General features: G+C 36.6%; 1 protein-coding gene and 1 long non-coding RNA gene across 2 annotated transcripts in view; one reads left to right on the top strand and one right to left on the bottom strand.

Annotated features, from left to right (window-relative positions):
* Positions 1 to 10599: 10599 nt before the first annotated feature.
* Positions 10600 to 20622, bottom strand: fam83b (family with sequence similarity 83 member B). The gene is made up of 5 exons (XM_030155175.1): positions 20528 to 20622; positions 16533 to 17015; positions 13504 to 13668; positions 12939 to 13063; positions 10600 to 12749 (listed from the first exon to the last, which is right to left on the bottom strand). The coding sequence occupies exons 2-5, from the start codon at positions 16989 to 16991 to the stop codon at positions 10742 to 10744; spliced, it is 2757 nt and encodes a 918-aa protein (XP_030011035.1). The 5' UTR covers positions 16992 to 17015; positions 20528 to 20622; the 3' UTR covers positions 10600 to 10741.
* The window catches only part of LOC115433715 (uncharacterized), a 36886-nt gene continuing 32468 nt past the window's right edge, over positions 17382 to 21799 (top strand). The window contains exon 1 of the long non-coding RNA XR_003937409.1: positions 17382 to 17416. This is a non-coding gene — a long non-coding RNA (uncharacterized LOC115433715). The remainder of the gene's footprint in view (positions 17417 to 21799) is intronic.

Genomic DNA, 21799 nt, shown 5'->3' with positions numbered 1-21799 from the left:
AGACCACGTACTGTGTCCAACATGGTGGATCAGTGTTATGGCATGGACATGTGTGGCTGTCAGTGGAACTGGGTCATTGGTGTTTTATTGATGATGATGATGATGATGATGATGATGATGATGATGATAGAAGGAACAGGATGAATTCTGAACTACAAAGGACTATCTTCTCTGCTCAGATTTAGACAAATGCTGAAAAAAAGATGTTTCCAGGGAAGAAACTCCATGGAAATATGACTTAAATAATATCTGCTGTCAAATGTTTGTCTTCACTTGAGAGAATGAAGAGCATAGAAGGAAAGGTCATTTCAAGCACCAGTGTGCACGGACAACTTTGAGGCAGATGTATATATCAGTGGTGGGTGTTAAACTCACTTTATAATGAGCTGAAGGACTGTAAAAACATATTCCAACTGAAAAAAGTCTATAAAGACAGAACAATGAGATTATACGAACAGTTATAAGTTTTTACATTTTGCTTCGAATTTGGTTTTGCAAACCCAAACCGAAATAAAACTTAATTAAATTTAGAAGTCGTGGCATGGTTGTTTCCTACAGCGGAGAACTTGCTTGGATAGCGGCACCACTGTCCCACTGACGCGGATAAACAGAGCCTCTTTTTTTTTTCCAGAAAACAGTATCTCGTAAACTCAGAAAAACAGATTTTTTTTTTTTTTTTTTCGGAAAACAGTATCTCGTAAACTCAGAAAAACAGAGCTTTTTTTTTTTTTTTTTTTGGAAAACAGTATCTTGTAAACTCAGAAAAACAGAGCTTTTTTTTTTGGAAAACAGTATCTCGTAAACTCAGAAAAACAGAGCTTTTTTTTTTTTTTTTTTTTTTTTTCTGGAAAACAGTATCTCGTAAACTCAGAAAAACAGAGCTTTTTTTTTTTTTTTTTTTTTTTTTTTCGGAAAACAGTATCTCGTAAACTCAGAAAAACAGAGCTTTTTTTTTCTTTTTTTTTTTTCGAAAAACAGTATCTCATAAACTCAGAAAAACAGAGCTTTTTTTTTTTTTTTTCAGGAAACAGTATCTCGTAAACTCAAAAAAACAGAGCTTTTTTTTTTTTTTTTTTTTTTTTTTTACATATTTTTTCTCGTAATTATGAGATAATTATCTCATTAATTCAGAAAAACACAGCCGAAATTATTTTTTTTTGTGAATGCAATACGCTTCCGTAGTTTTGCATCTTGTGACATATTTATTTACTTATTTTAATCTGGTATCATAATTGTTTTGCATCATTTCATCAGGTATATATTTACCCATGTTTTGTTTGTTTTGTACTTCCTAGATATGTAGTTTTGCTCTTGGTTTTGTATTAATTTTGTATTACCTTTGGATGTGTTTTGTTTTGTTTGGTTTGTCTGACTTTATACAGTATGATTTTATAGCTAGTTGTGTAGCTAACCATTAAGGCTATTATTATTTAGAAGGGGGCAGGAAATATTACATTTTCTTCATCCTGTTCCTTGTCGAGCATGGGTGTGTATATGTTTGTTCACTTGATGATGAAATGAAATGAAATACCTCAGCAAAAAAAAAGTGAGCAAGTAAATGTATTTTTGCAAGTTTATTATGTTTACCATTGTAACAATAGCAGTATTTATTCACTTAAGGAATAGTTGGAACTTTGTGAGGTGATGCTGTTGGAGTTATTTCTGCAAATTCAGTGTTTACTTGTGTTCCATCTTTGTCAGCACACCCCCAATTTGGAGAAGCACAGAGACAAACCCTGCATTCTCTCAGTTGTAGAACTTGTGTTCCTGAGTGTAAGTGCCTAAGAGCTGCTGTCAGCTGTTTCATTTGGAGTTACAAAGGGCTGTTGCACTGCAAGTAAGGTGGTGAGAATGTAACTTCACTGTTGGTCCAACTACTGAGTACTTCAAAGAACCTCTCATCCACTCCAATAACCCTAGACTACCTTTCACTGACTGTCTCACCTTGTTATTTCTGCCTAAAACTATGGTTGAAAGATAGCGCACAATTGCCAGAAAGCTCTTTCCTCATTTGATCACCTGAAGTAGCCGAGGCATCTTCCTTACCACTTTTAGTTGTGTTCGTCCTTTCATCAGTAGTGTCCTTCTCCACTTCATGGCCACTCTTCCTTTTTCTAAGACTCGGTTTCTTTCTTTTGTATTAATTGAAGGATTTCTCATCAGGACATTTTCTTACTTAACCCTTTATCTGGCAAGTGACTATTTTTGGTAATTTCTGCATGCATTAGTAACAGAGACTGATGTTTTTATTATAAGTCTGGTACATTTTTAGGTTTATGCTATTAAAACATCACGGTTTGGTTTAACCCTTTATTGGGCAAGTGACTATTTATTTTTAACGTTACAAGACAGTGGCAGCAACAGTTACAGTGAGGCAACAATCTCAGGTCACATGTGGTCTACAGGGTCTGTAAGGTCCACCTCTGCATGAACAGTGTACCTGCTTTGTTAGGTACCATTGATTGATTGATTGATTGATGTATTTATTTCGAATATGAATGTCAAACAGAAAAAAAAATAATTAAACAAAACACTTAAACATTAGACTTATAATACGTATTCGAAAAGGAGTGAGAAGAAGTACAACTTATAAACTCCCACCAAGGTTATAATAGTTTTGGATTTTTAATTATAGTTTAGTTTTAATTAGTTTTGACTTTTTTTTCTCTTATTCAGTTAGTTTTAATTAGTTTTTAGAGCAGGTTTGTTAGTTTTTATTAGTTATCGTTTTTTTCTGAATGCTTAGTTTTAGTTTAGTTTAGTTTAGTTTTAGTATTAGTTTTAGTTATTTCATATATTTTATCTTCCTCATCATCCTATTCAAAGAAATTAGTGAGGCGTGGATATGGGCTACCCTGGACACTTTATTTGGGGGTCGGGTTAGGGCGGCTCATGGACTGAGCAGAGACACAATGTACCGTACAATGTATAAATTCCCTATAGCAGGTTGAGGTGGGGTGCAATCCATACACAACGTCACTTAGGTGAAACAATGCGAAGATGTGCAAAGCATGAGAGGAGATGCACAAAGCAGCCAGCAGTTAAAGCAGATAGAAACATATATAAACCAGCTAACCAGCAGTTAAAGCAGATAGAAACATATATAACCAGCTAACCAGCAGTTAAAGCAGATAGAAACATATATAAACCAGCTAACCAGCCGTTAAAGCAGATAGAAACATATATAAACCAGCTAACCAGCAGTTAAAGCAGATAGGAACCTATTATAAACCAGCTAACCAGCAGTTAAAGCAGACAGAAACATATATAAACCAGCTAACCAGCAGTTAAAGCAGATAGGAACATATTATAAACCAGCTAACCAGCAGTTAAAGCAGATAGAAACATATATAAACCAGCTAACCAGCAGTTAAAGCAGATAGAAACATATATAAACCAGCTAACCAGCAGTTAAAGCAGATAGGAACATATTATAAACCAGCAGTTAAAGCAGATAGGAACCTATTATAAACCAGCTAACCAGCAGTTAAAGCAGACAGAAACATATACAAACCACTTATAAACATATATAACCCAGTTCCTCATCAGTAAACCACACCTTAGCAGATCTCTCATCTCTTAATCATCTCCAGTTCCATTATTAGCTAACTTTGCTTCAGTTCAGTTCAGCTAGCTGTTGCTAGTAACATCAAACGTTTTTTAACATTCTAACAGGTTCCATACCTCTGTAACTGGATTAGTTTTCATCCTCCTCTTTTCTCCTCTTCTAAACTGTGCAGTTCAGGGCTTGGAAGGCCTTTTCATGGTGATAAACTCTCCAGTTTTAACCTGGATGCTAGTCTTGTTCGACTCTGTACTTTAGCTCAGCTCTGTCTGTCACTCACGCGCACACACACGGTACGCCAAAAAAAAAAAAAAGAAAAAAAAAGAAAAAAAACCCCGACCCATGTATCACTACAGTAAACCCCAGACAGGACTGTGCTGCTTTGTCCCAGCTTTAGTCTGTATGTTCCAGGTAGAGTGGGGACCAGAAGACGACTGGAAACCACCAGTGACCAGACATGACAGACTGTGAAGTGTCGTATGGTGTCACCAGCTCAAACTGCTGGAGCCAAATAAATTAATTTCATATCAATCCGACATTGACAGAAACGAAAACGAAGGGAATTGTATCCATAATTTTTATACGTTTTAGTTAGTTTTGTAAGCTCACAATACAGTTTCAGTTAGTTATCGTTTTTTTCTTTTAATTAGAGTTTTTATTTATTTCAGTTAACGAAAATGTTTTTTCAATTTTAGTTTTCGTCATTTCGTTCGTTTTCGTTAACGATAATAACCTTGACTCCCACCCCTTCTCTTTATACAATTAATAACAATAATAACCTTCCTAGTCTAATCATATCTATACACTATGCCATAATATGACTGATACTTACTAGTGAATAATTTGGTTTCTGGCTTTATATTATTATGAACAAATATAATATGATTTACATAAACACAATACAATAACACATATATGTAAATACATATTCGTACACAGATCTATACACACACATATACACCTACATATATATACACACACAGACACACATGCACACCTGTACATACATATACACACACCTACCCCATACTTGTACATCTTTATAACACCCAGTGATCCCCAACACCTCCCTCATCCCTGTACCTCTGAAAAATTGTGTCTTTGTACCTCCTCTTAAATAGTTTCATGCTTGGACATTGCTTTAACTCTATATTAAGCCATGAAGTAATGGTACTAATGTAAGGAATGATGTTCAAAAGGATAACGTGGATGTGGACAGGTGTCTGTATTATGTTGGTCTAATGTTCTAAAATACATGTTCCTTTCAACTTCCATGTGTTTTTCTTGTATTTTTTATATATGCTTCTAGGATTCATATGTTGTTGTTGTTGTTGTTGTTGTTGTTGTTGTTGTTGTTTTGCCACTTATGGGTAAGGAGCCAAATATGGTAACTTAACCCTTTCATGCATAGTGGTCGCTACAATAGACAGTTATTCTCCAGCTGTTCTCTTGCATATTCATGGATTTTGTTGTTTTCGTTCCATATCAGCCAACACAGTGGACACTTATGTATCATCCCATACACTGACATTCATACCATTACTGTAACTTTGCTGTTCTAGATAATCCTGATCTGCAGTTATATGGCTGAGCGCAAAAAAATGCAAATTGTTATTAGATTGTAATTAACAGGATTTGTTTTGTTTTTTTTTGCAAAAAGTTTTTTTTTTTTTTTTGCATATTATTTCAATGAAGTAAGTAATAACTAGTATTAGAGTATGATAAAATGTAAGAAAACATCAAATTAGCAGCATTAAAATGTTTTTATTTAATAGTTTTCACACAGTATATCAGTAAATGCATGTTTCTTTGCCTTTAAAATTTAACACATGGTGTCCAGCTGAGTGGACATTTTTGTAACTCCATGAAAAATAGGTTGATGGAAAAAAAAAATTAACTTGCATTGTTTTTTTTTAAATGCCTAAAGAGGAATAAAAACACTCAGGAAAAAAAAATCTTGATTAAGGTTCTCATAAATCATGCATGAAAGGGTTAATTAAGCATGTTTTTCTACCTAACAATGAAGATCTTTGAAAAATTTCACAAAAGTAATAAAGTCTTGTTACGTCTTCAAATAACACACTGACGCTGAAATTTTTAATTTCAAAGTATTTCTATGAGTGCCCTATAAATGATTAGCCTTTATTTAACCAGGAAACGTTGATTTGGTGGTAGTGGCATTTCTTTGCCTGTGGTTGGACCAGGAAGAATTGGGGAGGCCCTCAGGTTGACTTAATTTTATTTAACTATTACTATGATTAGGATATTACAATTTTTTTTTTCAAGAATTCCCCTCATTATATTGTAATTATTATTTGTTATCAGTAGTTGCTTTTCTATTGACCATCAAATTGTGCAAATATAACTTGCACATAAAAATTTACCGAACGGAAAAACAACAGTTTTGCCAAAAGTCTCATTTATCGATTAAAAGTTTTTGCGCTGGCAAGTGGTGTTTTTTCCGGTGTAGCGCAAATGGTACATCACACAAACCTGCAATGGAAAGACCTTTTTTCACAACTAGAGTCAGGTGAATTAAAAAAGACGGATGTTGACGTACGTTACAACAAGCGAAGAAGAAGAAACATGTTGCTGTATGTGTGGACACACCAACCCAATCATTTTTTAATTTAGTATGAGATAGAGGGATAGTATATAATAATAATGAATATATCTGTAAACCAACACCATATTTACATTCATTGCCATGTTTATAGAATGACTTCTCGTATCATCTCACGATAATAAATAAAAAATCATCACATTTGTGATTTAATGGAAAAACCGACAGTCTGTTTTTTTGACATTTAGTAAATATCGGTAAAGTTTTGCGCAGATGTCCAATGGAAAAGCGATTAGTGATATATATGTACACAAACACACACGCACACACACACACACACACACACACACACACACACACACACACACACACACACAGTGCCAACAGTGATTTTCTTCTTTCCTCACACCCTACTGCTGTCATAATGTGTCACCATATATAATTTCTTAATATTGTATATGCTTTTCTGCAATAAATTAATAGGAATGAGAGAGAGAGAGATAGAGAGAGAGAGAGAGAGAGAGAGAGTAAGATTAAAATCTCTTTAACTAGACTGTCCTTGCCAATACAGGCCCTATTTATTACACCTGCTTCACTGTCTTACTGCTCATCATCTACAGTATGAGCTTCTTCTTCTCTGCTCACCTTTGCCATATTTATCTTCTACCAGATCTTTTGTGTATAAGATCCCATGTTGTCATTGCTGATGAATCTTCAGCTTCATTCATGACCTTATATAACTTCTTTTTCTGTGCACATTTAATCTGGCTGAATGCTGCAGCTTCACCCCTTTCACCTGTGTGCCCGCACGAAAACCTGCTGTGAAGGCTTCGCTGAATTCAATCTCCTTGCACCTAAACTCTAGCCTTTTGCACAGCGAGTATACTTAATGAGCTGTTTTTATCTGTTAGTCTGGGTCATTGTCAGCTCAATCAACTCCGTTAAGCTCGTTCAGTTTTCTCATCAGAAGCTGGCAGAGTAAGTGAGCAAGGTTGTTTTAGAAGTGGTTGATGGTACTACATTCAGGGCAGTGCAGGTCTCTCTGGTAATAGACTTTGCACTGAAGACCAGAAAGCAGATAACACCCTGAATTTACATTTAAGCAATCACAAGAAATCTCATTTCTTAAAGGGGTCGTATTTTGCACTTTTATAAGTCTTTGGTAAATTTCTTTGTGCACTTGGGGACCCTAATAGTTCAAAAAGTTTGAATAGATCCCTCCAGGTGCTGGAAAGCTATCTTTATATTCATTGTGGTAAAAATCGGGTAGATTTCTACAACCCGTTTTAATTCCTGCTTAGCCCATAAAGACCCAAACAGCCACCATTGACTAAAACCATCTACTGATCTAAACTGTTTAATAACTATAGATCCACTAATCCTATCAATCCATGTAGTAATTTCCGGTCTATAAGCCGCTACTTTTTTCCACACTCTGTGAACCTGCGGCTCAAAAATGATGCGGCTGATCTACATTTTCTGGGCTAACGATTGATCTGGCTGACGAAGATGGAAATAGAGCTGCTGCACATAAGCTTGGCATCAATGAAGCGATGGTGAGACGTTGGAGACGGGGTGGGTGTGGTTTATAGTCAGGTGTGGCTTATAGTCCGGAAAGTACGGTAAATAATTGGTGTAAAATAGAGTTATCCATCTTTTCATGGTCATCAGATATGACCCATTTGGATGTTCAGCGGCTCCATGGTTACCATAGAAACACCGTCATCTTCTACAACATTGATTCACCAGTAAAACCCATGGAGTTGGATCAGTGACAGTGGATGGAGACACTGGGATTATGTTTAATGAGAGATTTGAATGAGAAATGCCCTTTATCTGCAGTTTTCTGTTTTGATATGACAACCTTTGAATTTACTTTTAGTTTTCATGAACATTTAACTTAAATATAGGAAATTAAATATAGGAACATACATGATTTGCAGTGAAAACTGAAAAATGCATAGGATAATATTATAATAAATGGTGATAAATCACTTAAGAAATGTTAAATAGAGAGAAAATTTTATTTGGGAACTGACACAAAATTAGTACTGGGTCTTTATGGGTTAATTTGATTCATCTATAACTACTTATAGCATGACATCTGCACATATAACGTCAAGACTTCTGACGAACATTCCTCCAAGTACACCATAATTGTTTATCAGCAGCAGTGGTTGTAGTAAAAACTGAAAATATGTCCAAACTTCACCCCGAGTTATTTGTATTAATGAAAACAAGTGGCTGAACAGGACAGAGCAGCACAGTCAACAACCTGGAGGGGGTGGGGTGTGAAGTGGCTCATTTGCATTTAAAGGGCCAGCGCTCAAAACAACCTTTTTGGTGTCATTACTCAGAAACAGGATTGAAGATGGACCTGTGGAGTTGAATTAATGAAGAATTCAGACCCAAACATAGCATTTACAGTTTATGTAAACCACAGGGAAATGTTTTAAAATGCATAATTCCATTTAAAAAAGCAAAATATCACTCCTTTCAGTATAAATAAAACCAGCGACAGTATCTTTTCTGACACTAACCAAGTTCTGTCAGCGTCTGAATCTAATTATGCAAATGAAATGAAATGGTTGAAAATAAACAATCTCTGACAGATGCGAAGAAAGAAACACAGGACACCGTTGAGCAATTCCATCTCTATTTGTCATCATTAAAAATTAAATAAAAGGAAATTTTACTTATGTATTTTAGGCCACCAAGCAGCAGCTTATGTCAAGCAGGAAATTAACTCTCCCGGATCCATTAACCCCCCACCCTCCCAACACAGCACTTTGAATGATTCAAGTGTAGCCCCTGTAGGCATGTGCACTCTATTTCTGGTCACATTTATCCAGTCAGGCCCTGTCATTACTTAAGCCAGTCACACAAATTATGGTATATGAAATCAAAGCCATATTTTAGTGTTCCTTGTAACAATGTGAAAAAAACATGCACATGACATTTATTAGGGAAACACAAGGTAAACTGTAACACATTATTGCAAGTCCCACAATATTCATTAGTCCTGTATTTGATAGATGTGGTGTTAAGTGGTTATTAGTTTGTAGCTTGATGCCATTAATAGTACTTTTACAACCAAAGCATGTATGTACACAACTATAGTAATAAAGCAACAGTAAAATGTACCTCTGACCTTTGACCACATTTACCACTCATAATATTCGCAGCATTTTATGACAGCATACCCTATAGTGGGAGTGTTGGGTTAGCACATAGACTTGTTGAGAGAGGTATTTTCAGTTTCATCTGCAGCATGTTCTCTTATAAAAACAACATTCATCCAATACTAAAAATCAGTGCAAATGTACGATAAAATAACCAAAGGTAAAAAAAAAAAAAATGTAAACAGTGTTTGCTTTAGCTATTTTTCATAGTGAACACAGTCGATAAGACCTGCTCAATGAGTCTTTTAACTCTACTGACGTCATGTGTTACAATCTGTGCGTTTACATGACAAGTTATATTCCTGGTTTAATCTGATTAAACGTTAGATCCTATTTCAGATGCCCATGTAAACACCTTATTCCAGTTGAAAAAGAATAGTTCAGATTAAATCTAAACCCAAATAAAGTCACCGGTTTAATCCCCTTTTAATTCTGAACTAAATTAGTCCTCGGACATGTAAACCCTTTATTCTGTTTGGGCTTTATTCCTGCCATTCTGCACATGCTCGTTGTCTTGTCCTGTCGCGATGATGCACACATGCTGCACTGGCAGAAGAATATGCAATGCAGTCTACTCAACCCAAACCGTTCCAGTGGGCTATTTTGATGGGATCTACCAGCCTCTAAAACCCTGAAGGGAGAGTTCACCACTTGTTTTTTATTAAAACATTTGTCATGCACTAATGAGTTCGGTAAGTGGGCAAAACAGTTTGCACTGCAGTGCACCAATTGCCTTGTTCTCGCAGCCCTTCCGTTAGCTTAGCTTAGCCTAGTTTAGCATAATCGCTTCATTCCTATGGTCAGATGTAGCCAGGCTTTTATAGGTGATTTGTAGAATTTTATGAGTGACTTTGTGAAATTCAATTCTCCCTAATCATTACTTTAGTCCGGTGGGGTCAATATGATCACAAATTGAGGCTCAAATCATGGCGATGTGACTTACTGCAGTAATAAAATCTTGGGAAATAAAAACTAATGCAAAGCTAAAACGGTAAAGCAAAGCTAATTTAGTGCATGCATCCCTTCCAACAAAAAGATTTTCCAACTTCCGTCAACACAACAGTCCCAAGATTGTATGAGTGCAGTAAGTCGCAGATCTAAAGAAATAATTAGGGAGAATCAGATTTCAGAAAGATTCACTTACAAAAGACAACAAATCACCTTTAAAAAACTGGCTACATGTGACCATGGAAATGCAGTGACTATGCTAAGCTAAGCTAACAGAAGGGCTGCGAGAACAAGGCAACGTGAGCACTGCAGCGCAAACCCTTTTGCTCACTTATCTGCCTCATTAATACCTCATGTAAACCTTTATTTGGGTTTAACATTTCCATGTAAACTGAAGAGAAAATACTTTAGTTCCGAATTAATTTCTTCTGGAAAAATAAATCAGATTTAAAAAACATCACATAACCGTACCCAATGTCACATTCACTTATGCTTGTTTATGAGATTCCCCACTCTTTGAAAGAATTTTTCAAGTTTATTTTCATGGTGTCCACGTGCAGGTCTGGTGGCGGTGTGTTCAACAGCAGCTGCACCTCTTGTGAGACTTTTTGTTTTCTCCTGAGGCTGCGTGTTTCTAAAAGTGGGTGAAGTGTGTAGTGAGTGTTTGTTTTCAAATGTAGAGAAAGGTTCATATCTGCTGTACACACGGTTTTCAGCACAGCGGTCGTTCCTCCAGCTTCCTACATCAAGGCTGGGCTTCAAGTTCCTATCAGCACTGACATGCTTCTTTTGAGGGGTGTTGACAGCAAAGACCTGGGGTTGATGTGGGTGCTCCTCAGTTCTGAATCGAGGTTTTGAAGTCAGATGGTCCTCAGTTATACGTCTGCCCTGGAGTCCCGAGGAAGTCCTGACTGAGCTTTTTATGCTTTGGCGAATCTGTTCTCTTCGATCGGAAATCTTTCTTTCATCCTCAGCTGTTAAGGTGTCTGCACTGCCACCAGACTTGAGACTTCCTGTTTCCAAGACTGTCAATGAACCCTCTTTTTTCTCTGGTATGTTCAATAAAGATTTTATTTTGCTGGATGCCTTCTTTGAAAAATGTTGAGTACTGCTGGGTTTATTTGGTAGATCAGGACCATTCACACCGAGGGCTGCCACTGACAGTGTTCTGGATGGTGGCTCCTGCCAAACAGGAGTACTAGGGCTCTTTGTGCCTGTGATGCTCTTGACATCATAATGAGAGACAGATCTTTGGTCTTCATTCAGATTTGACACATGGGATCCATTCTGTGCGTTAATGCCTGCTGCATTTCTGTTTGCTTGTATTCTTGCAAAAGGCGAATACATGTGACCGGGGGATTCAAGGATGTATTCTGAATTAGACCTCGGATCTGCTACACTGTGCCTTTTCTGCCAGCTATCTGTGATGAGGTCAGGGTTTGTAATTATTTGTCTATTTTTAGGTCTGCCTAAGCTAGCATAACCAGAGGGGTAAGAATTTCTCTCTGGGCCATAGTGTTCATTGTTATCTAAAATTTGCAGACTTTGTCTCTTAAATCTAAATTCTTGGTTATTTATTCTGTTTTCAGGTGTTGCTGTTGGATTCCACTGCATTGATGAGTAATGCAAAGGAGAGTTTGATGTTAAGTGGCTAGCAGTAACAGAGGAGTTATTTATGTAACAATTTGGCTCTATTTGCTCTGGTATGGGTGTCCTCAAAACAAGGGAGGACCTCATTCTTCCCTGCATGAACGAACTTGCTTTATCCAGCGGGTCGAACTGATCTAGATAGTCACTGGACTCTCCAGATGGGATGTCAGCATTGTTTAGATATGACTCAATCCTCCATGAGCGCAAAAATGACTTGGATGTATTATCCAGAGTTGGCATGTTCTGCTGCATTGCAAGGATGTGCTTATCGTTACCATTGTACGACTGACGTATTTGTTGACTTCTGTATATTGGTGATGTGTGTAAATAATTGTCCGTGGGGTAGTTGTTTGGCCCTGTATCTCCAGAGATATTCCAGTTGCTGGCTCTAGACCGGACATTTTGTGGAATACATCCATCCTGTCTCTCCCCGGCATAGCTGTGCCTTTTCAAGTAATTCATCTCTGCAGATTGTAAGTCATGCATCTGTGTGTGGACACCAATTCCATTCTCCAAAGGCCCAAGTGTTTCTTCTTCACAGAGTTCCTCATTAAATTCTTTTGTGCTTAGTCTCCTCTCACAAGTCTTTCGATAGACCATGTCCAGTGTGTGCCTCAAATGATTCCTTTCCAGTTTTGGGCCAGAATTTGTGACACATTTTGGCAAAATCTGTTGTCCTTGAGACCCATTGTGTTGGAACAAGCCCTCTGGAGGGCACAGCTCAACTGGCACAATTGACCGAGCATAAAGTGTCCGAAACTCCTCGTCGTAGGCCTGCACCAGATGGCCTGTGATGATCTGCACCATACTCAGATTAATCTTCTCATAAGACCATGTGAAGCTGAAACAGAAAACAAAATTGTAAATGGAAAGAAATTGTTGAATCCAAAAACTACTAGATGAGGAAAACCTATTTTGCTCCAAGTCTTCGAAAGAAGTTTTGTCATTGACTTTTTTCAATGGAGTAACTGGTATATCATCAGTATTTCAACAATGTTCCATTCCAAATGTTACTGTCCTGGTCATTTACCTGTATGAGCCATAGATGGCTGTGTAGCAGTCAACTAAAACAAACTTCTGGTCCATTGCCCCATGAAATTTAGCTCCTGATCGACAGAGGTACTCCTGACCTTTTACAGCACGCACCCTCATATTCTATGGTCAGAGCAGTGAAAGGAAAATGACAAGAAAAGAATGAAAAGAATAATCACTGTCACATTTTACAGCAGTGTTATCATCATATCAATCATTAAGAAAACATCTGAAGAAGAGTGAGTGTTTTGTGCAGTTGTCATTTTGAAGACATGAAAACAGTTGCATTTGTGCAGTTGTTGTTAGTATGTGGAATGTACTCAATGGTGGCTTAGAAGGGTGTGTTTTAATCTTTAGTCTTTTGCCCACATGCATTATATAATTGAAACTCCACCCTGTAAACAGGAAAAACCAGGTTCTGAAGTTAGATTAGTATTTGACATTCAGTTAAATGAGACGTTCAATTAAAACAATACAACAAAGAGGATTTTCCACAGAAGTCTGATGTCAGAAAAATGCGTTTTAAAGAAGGTGAGAGGGAACTCAGAAGCGTGTTTACTTACCCTGAGTTGTTGAATGTTTATGTCCTGCTTTTCAGCCATTGTGAGGAAACTTTTCAAATGGAAATTACTCAGTAGCACATATACTGGAACTCCTCGTTTGGATGCATCAACAATTTCTTTGAAAAGATCTACATCGGTGAATATATCCATCACAATGGCAATGACCTGTGAGAAAAAGGCAAACAAATCACAACAAGCTTAGTGTGTTACAGTGGGGGTGACCTTTATAGATAAGTGACCCGTTAAGTGTATAAACATGAATACTTAGACATCCCAGCTAAACCTCATACTGATATCTAAAACTGTGAATGCAGAAATCAACTGTTAGGGTAAGGATGAATGATTTTGCAGCACAAAGATGATAAATTTATCGTCAACACATATTTTGTGGAGTATGTGTTGGAACAGTCTTTTTCAGTGTGTTTTTAGAACTTGTTTTACCCATTTTCTTTATCCGGGGAGTCTAAAAATACTGAAAACGACAAAACAACATCATTCTAGTTTCCAGTAGCATGTAATTAGCTGTTTACTGCATGGTAGGATTTCTTTTAGTAGAATGGGTGAACCATGGGAGATTTTATTCTGTCCAGTGTTTGCAATTATTTATTCATGTACCACTCCAGAATTTGGGTCTTGACTATAGACGAGGGGTTCTCAAACTTTTTCACACCAAGGACCACTTTATCATCAAAAAGAAATTCACGGACCACCTGACCAGCTGGCATGTTTCCCATTCCCACCCTAAAAAAAAACCCAGCTTATGTTACAATATTATTATTTTTTGTATATCACAAATTAAATCTGCAGTATATTACAATTGGTGCTAACAGCTAAATGCTAACAGAATGTCTTTGCACCTTGTTGCTAACACTGGTCGTCATTTCTCCAACTTTTCTCTTCAGTCACCGATCCATTGTCGTATTTCAGAACTGTTCAAGTCACTCTTCGTGTTGTTTACTCTTGGTTTCTGATTAGTTAGCGATTCAACTTCATTTCCACCACAATTCTCAAGTCACGAGAGGTCTTTGATATGACAATAGGCAACCTAGGTAAGCTAACTGTATAGAGACAGTGATGCAGAATGTGGGTTTGCATAGACAAATTCAATAAAAGTCTATTCTTAGGCTGATTTAGGCTACATTTGATTCACTTTTAATTTAGAAAACAATTATCTGTACTCATGACTTTCCTTTGGAAGTCAAATGAGGGTGATTTGAGAAATACTGATATAAATTTGACTTTTTATGACATCCTCTCGTGGACCACTTGGGGGTGCTCCGGAGCCCACTTCGAGTTTCACTGTTATAGACTATATAATTTATGGATATAAGAACCATGACATCACCATTTTTTTCTTTTTGAGCTGCTGTTTTGAAGCCAGTAGTTTATGATTTAGTCGTCACCATGGTTGGGTTTCTGGGGCTAGAAGTGATCGTATTTGCACAAAAAGAAGTGCAGGGATGAGCTAATGCTAAACACAAGCTAACACCTCTGTAAAATGGGAAACTTCATCAAGCAAAGTCATTTTACAGTTGTATTAGTGCACACCTACAGTATTAACCACACCCACAGTGGAGACAGTACAGTAGTGTGCCAGGGAACAAAATGATTTTATTAAACAAACAGCTGCCCTGAAAGTTCAGCACAACACACATCATAGCATTCCATTTGATCTGAGATCTTACGAATGTTTAAAGGACCAGCCATCACTTGTAAGAGGCACCAAATAAAACAAAAGAGACTGAACTGGCTGATTTACTATTTTCAGAAGATTAGTGTTAGTCTATGGGAGCCAGGGTTTTCTGGACCAACCCCCAGAGGCCATCAGTAGTATTACAACTTTAACCCTTTCATACATAGTGGTCACTACAGTGTACAGCTATTCTACAGCTATTCTCTTCTATATTCATGGGTTTTGTTGTTTTAGTTGCATATCAGCCAACACATTGGACGTTCATGCACCATTTCATACACTGCAATTCCTACCATTACTGTAACTTTGCTGTTCTTGATAAACTTGATCTGCAGTAACATGGTTGAGTGTGAATCAATTGCTAATTGTTATTAAACTGTAATTTAGTGTTCTTAAACAAATTTTTATTTTTTATTTTTTGCATATTATCTCCACGAAGTTAGTAATAACTAGAATTAGAGTATGTTAAAATGTCAGAAAACATTAGATTAGCTGCATTAAAAATGTTTTTATTTCATAGTTTTCACACAGTATGTCACTTTCTGTTATTGCGTTTTTAAATCCATGTTTCTTTGCTTCAAAAATTAAATGCATGGTGTCCAGCTGAGTGGACTTTTTTAACTCCATGAAAAATAGGTTCATAAAAAATTTCAATTGCATTGCTTTTTTCATGTCTAAAGAGGAATAAATTCACTCAAGAAAAAAAAAAAATTGACTAAGGTTCTTATAATTCATGCATGAAAGGATTAAGATGTGTCTGTATTGGCTTCATTTTGGAACTGAGACGCATGCCCATTGCTCTTCACATAAACAAAACACTCTTGTTCTTGGGAACTGTGACAAACGTCCTTGCTTAATTTATGTTTTTTATGCAGCCCTGGATGTAACTGAGAGGAACAGTTATTTTTCTAGTCCCAGTGTTTGCATCTGGACCTGGCTGTGGGGCATGTGCTGTCGAGTTAATGAGTAGGGAGTGCAGCAGAATACAAGTAAACTCAATTTTAATTCCCAGCACCCAGTTTATGATTCACAGTGAACACAGAGCCATTCGAGGTGTGTAAAGGATCCGACAGTATAATTTGGTGCAAGTATTATTAATCATTTGCACATTGTCTTCTCATAGTGGTAGGCTGAAAAACCAGATTTTTCCCATGACAACCTCAGCAAACACTCCTTTCAGAAACAAAGAACACTTAAGGTCTGTGAAAGTACCTTGAGGGGGAAAAACACTTGCTACATACTTTAGAAGTGAGAGGTGCAGTTTTTAATTTGAACATGTGATGACATCAGCGTGAACAATGCACAGCAGACCTCGAGTGAAGGCAAATATGATTACCTGTCTGGCATCCTGAATATGCTTCCGAATCACCTCCTTGATTGTAGGGTTGTTTTGTCTCGGCGGGTGAAAGAGCAGATCTACATTCGTCTGAACCCTTTCATGCATGACCTCTGGCCATCCTAAATCCAAATCTGGTGTTTCCACATCAGAGAGCATCGGCCAGTATGTCCCTGATGATGATTTGTTTGATTGACTGTCTGAAGGGCCATTGATTTCTTCTGTGTGACTTTCAGGTGGGGGTTGTTGTGCGTTTGTGGTGATGAATACAAGCTCTTCCTCTGAGAGAAAACTCCCAACACGCTCATCCTTAAGAAACTCCTGGTAACTGTCTCTGCCGCCGCTCAATAGACGATCAATTGCCAGGCGGTAAGCCTCCTTATAGTGAGGCTGGATGTAGTCCTCAGTTTTGAGTTCTCCTCTCAAGGAAGACAGCAGGGAAAAATGTGAGGAATCCATTACTGGACCTTGCTGCAGTAGGACCTTTTTAAAAAAAAAGGAAATCAATGACAATGATGTAAGAGGCCTGGAGAAAACAAACACTGAACAACAAGCAAAATTACTTTTTAAGCTTAATGATGCAAAATAATTGCACTATGTCACAAGGACAGGGCTGTGCAATACAGAGAATGTACAAATGAAGGCATTTCTTCTAAGATTTTTACCTGCCATTTTTCCTGAGATAAGTCTAATTAGTAAACTGACCTTTGATTTTTTTTTTATTGAACCACAATATATTATTCACTTTTATTCAAGATTCAAGAATGTTCATTGTTATTATGTACATGTAATGAATTTTTTCTTACGGGTAGTTCTCGGCTAGATTAAACAATAAAGACCCAAATATACACCAGCAACCAAAAGCATCTACTGATCTAAAATGTGTAATAACCTTAGAGCCACAAATTCTATCAATGCATGTAAGTGATTGATGTAAAATGCAGTTTGTCATCTTTTCATGGTCATCAGATATGACTCATTAGGACGCTCAGAGGCTCCGTAGTGAACGTGGAAACATCGTCATCTATTACAACATTGAGTCACCAGTAAAACCCATGGAGTTGGATGACAGTGCATGGAAACACTTGATTTATGTTCAGTTATTGATATATTTTCCTGAAAAAGTCACTTTTTCTCCCATTTTCACTGTTATTGATATAATAACCATCAACTTTAATCTGAGCTTTTATGAACATCTACATGATCAGTGAATTGAATATAGGAAAATACCTGATGTTCACTGAAAAAACGCAAAATGCAAAGGATAATCTTATAATAAGTGGTGATAAGTCACTTAAGAAAAGTTAAATGTAGAAAAAAATTATAATTTGGAACTGCCACAAAATAGCACTGGGTCTTTATGAGTTAAAACTGAAATATAAAAACACTCAAGAATATGTATATCAACATGTACGTTATATACAGAAAAGAAATGTAAAACAGAGTAAGTACAATGCAGTAACAGTGCAGTAATCACTATCACTATTGTAATTGCTTGTTCTTTTTTCCCTTTATTTTCAGCATGTTTATTTTTAACTGTGTGGCACTACATTTCTGCTTCCTCTGGATGTTTTTCTTCCCTTTATTTAAGCGCACTGAAAAGCCTTTGTGTATGAAGTCTGCTAAGTAAATAAACTTACCTTGCCTTAAGATTTCAGGCGGTCTCAACACTAAAAGTGGTTAGAAGGCAGATATCTTTACTGTTACATTCTGATTTCAAAGAAAGTACAACATAAACAGTAAATTATTCTACAGATTATTAAGGGATATGATATAGCGTTGGAGGACAAAAGTTCATGAGTAACAGTGATTCATGGAAAATATGACAAAGGTATCACAAAATGATAAGGGTTCTGAGAACAGGAAACTAATGAGTCCTGTTTTGAATTCTGTGAAGGTCATACTGAATATTTTGTAGCATACGGATGCTCATTATGAATTTTCTTTGAGCAGCAAAACAAGCTCTTGTGCATCTTCCCTGCGTTTGTTTATACTTGTTCTTCGACTATCCCAGTACCATTTACGGCACAAAAACATATCGATTTCATCACGGGCTGATATACTGTACATAACAAGCAAATGTCAGAAACCTGTAATGATGGTGTACTGTTTTTACAGTCGATAACCAGCTCCGATGGAGAAATTTGATTTGTTTTAACATGCCGCATCATGAATACTGACTCATCATTAATAGAAGCTGAACCTGTTCACTGACAGGAATTAAGGACACTGCATGCCTAAGGCGAAAATATGACTGCTGCACCTGTATCTAGGACAAGTGTTGTGTCCAATTGAAATGACTGAGACGTTTGTTATGACAAATCATGTGGCTTGATTCTTGGAAAATTATTTCTGTCCAATATTTTGCCCACATCCAGCAATACCCTGCATAGCCTCTGTCATGAGAAATAAATTACATTAATCCTTGCTTGCTTGGTTGATAGCTATGTAAAATAAAAGCTTGTAACTCACTGTTATCTTAAGAAACACACTGTAAAAAAAATCCTGTTGTTTTTATAGAAAAAAACTGGCAGCTGTGGTTTCCGGAACAATACTGTAAAAAACACATCCAACTGTAAACATATTTACAGAGTAACATGTAGATTAACATTTTAAACATGTAGATTTAACACTGGATTTAAATGGTAAATGGACTGCACTTATTCAGTGCATTTTCTACACCTTCATGGTGTGCAAAGTCACCAGGTCAATTTAGGCTTCAGTGTCTTCCACGGACACTTTGACATATGGACAGTCTGAGCCAGGATTCAAACTACCAACCCTTTGGTTACTGGACGAGCCGCTCTACCAAGTCTACCAACCCATCCATTTACAAATTTAAAATGTTACATTGTTAAATGCTTACTTTTTTATAACTTTTTTATTAAAAAAAAAAAAAAAAGCAAACAGGCCGTTATTTCAACATTATGGTCTTTGCAATTTAAACGGCATCACATCCTTTTTCAATGTACAGTTTTACTTTCTAAAAACAATAGAAATACATAATTTCTACATACAAATCTAGTTTTGTTAACATACTCTTCCTGTAAAAACTACAGCTATATTTGATTCAATTGTTAACACAAAAATCTTTTCAAATAAACAACTTTGCTTTGTATTGTCACTTACAGTTATTTTATGTTGCCATTTTACAACTTTTTGGTGTTAATTCTACAGTCATTTTTTACAGTGCAGAGGCTTTTATTGTGAAAAGAGTTAAGGAGATAGCACCTATTTTACATTATCTGTAGATATGTTTAAAAGTGCAAATGCAATTCTAAATCTAATGTCTCAGAAATGCTTTATCAGACAAAAACTGAGGACAAAAAGAGAAGTTTTGATACTCTTAAGTCTTTCTAGAAGGTCTAGAAGGTAAAAAAAAACCCACAACTACTACATGGCAGCCCCTAAATTCTGCGACTGTAAGTGATAGTTTGTGTAAACGTTTCACTGCCAGTTGGTTTTACTGCCGGTGTTATGTGAAAAATGTACCGTTCACTGCTATTACAGCAGTGAAAACCATGAGGTCACTTTCCTCTCAGGTTAAGGCTCCACTTTAATCCGGTACATATAAACCATGTTGCATAGACTCTGTCTGTTTAATATTTTAATAACCTTTAAGTGAGTTCTGGTATCTGTATTCTTACTCATACACACTCTGCTGCTGTGATTATTAACTGTATGATCTCATTGCTTTCGAGTGAGGTCAGTCTAAACTATTTCTCTCATTTACACATTCATGTCACAACTGGATATCTGTTTTTGCCTTTTAATCATATCTCACACTACATATCATACAATCTACAAACAGCATTTTTTACAAGAGAATCAAAAACCTCCCACTGTTCAGAGAATGTAGTTGAAATGCCACTGTTTAATATTCCATTTAACAAACAGGGCTGATGTGTTTTTTTTTTTTTAACAAACTATTAAAAGCTGTAAAAGTTTCGTGAACTAGTCAGATTATTATGTTACATCCAATAACAATGACTTACATTTAGATAATGAACTTCTTTTCTTTCCACTGCTCCCACAATATCCCACTCAGATATGTCTTTTCATCTTAGGATCTCAGTATGTGAGAAAGCTGCCGACTGCCAGCTGGAAGAAACAAAGACAAGGAGGTGTCTGAACATGATAAGCAGTCTGCAGATAGAGGGTGTGTGTTCCAGTTTTGACATGCAAATTGTCTAGTTTGAAACTTGCTCACAGGCAGTCATAAACCTGTTTGAGCCTTTTAGCCACGCCTCTACTCTCTGTCGGTGCAAAGTTCACACTGACGAAAATGAAGATAGTGACAGACTTAGAGGCTTTGGTGACTACTTCAAGATTAAGAACAGCGGACTGAATCAAAGGTGTCAAATTACACCAAGTGGTGAATCAATTGCATATGATTCATCTGGACTCATCTCCTGGTTTTTGTTTCTTAGACTGTGGGAGCAAGAATATAAGCCACATTTGAAGGCAAATCCCAGACTCACACCAGTATATAAAACTAGCTGAAATTCCTGAGGATAAATCCACTCAAAATGCAGTAGATTTTGATATTTTATTCAATAAATAATTTTTCATATACTGTATACACTACAAACAAAAAGTTAAGGGTATTTCTTTTTTTTTTTTTTTGTAATTTTTTGTCATTTTTGCCATTTGTAAATAAATCTGTCTGGTCATTAAAAAAAAAAAAGTCTTTCAGTTCACACAAAAAAAAGTAAAAAGTGCTGTGCAAGGATCCCAACTGAAAAAAAAAATAGCCAAAAAGTTAAAAATATTGTTAATTTTTTGTTTGTAGAGCAATTACCTCTGCCAGGAGGTATTGTGATTGCTTTTTGTGCGTGCATGCATGTGTGTGTGTGTTTGTTTGTTTGTTTGTTGTTAGCAAGATACCTAAAAAAGTTAAGGATGGATTTTCATGAAATTTTCAGGAAATGTTGATACTGGCACAAGGAAGAAATGATTAAATTTTGGTGGTGATCGGTGGGGGGGTGGGGGCACGGGGGCCCAATGATCTGCCTTGGCAGAGGTGTGCGCTCTCCGAGTGCTTTTCTTGTTTAAACTGTTGTACTTACAGTTGTTGTATATGTATTACACTTTGCAGATAGTCTGTAGACCAGTGTTTTTCAACCTTGGGGTCGGGACCCCACATGGGGTCGCCTGGAATTCAGATGAGGTCGCCCGAAATTTCTAGTAATTGATAAAAATAAAAATAACAACTTACTAATAAAAAATATATGGTGAGGTTAGAGAGACAATCACAATACATAAAA

This window comes from Sphaeramia orbicularis, chromosome 15, assembly GCF_902148855.1.
Source record: "Sphaeramia orbicularis chromosome 15, fSphaOr1.1, whole genome shotgun sequence".
NCBI lineage: Eukaryota > Metazoa > Chordata > Actinopteri > Kurtiformes > Apogonidae > Sphaeramia > Sphaeramia orbicularis.
The sequence above is the reverse complement of the archived record's forward strand: the minus strand, read 5'-3'. Positions and strand labels throughout refer to the sequence as shown.

What these genes read in the sequence shown, in the direction of transcription:
- fam83b (XM_030155175.1), bottom strand. Translation starts at nt 16,991, where the DNA reads ATGGATTCCTCACATTTTTCCCTGCTGTCTTCCTTGAGAGGAGAACTC. An exon ending in ATATTCAGGATGCCAGACAG is followed by an intron (nt 13,669 to 16,532) that starts GTAATCATATTT and finishes TTTTTCTCACAG; the next exon opens with GTCATTGCCATTGTGATGGA. An exon ending in TAAACATTCAACAACTCAGG is followed by an intron (nt 13,064 to 13,503) that starts GTAAGTAAACAC and finishes CTCTGACCATAG; the next exon opens with AATATGAGGGTGCGTGCTGT.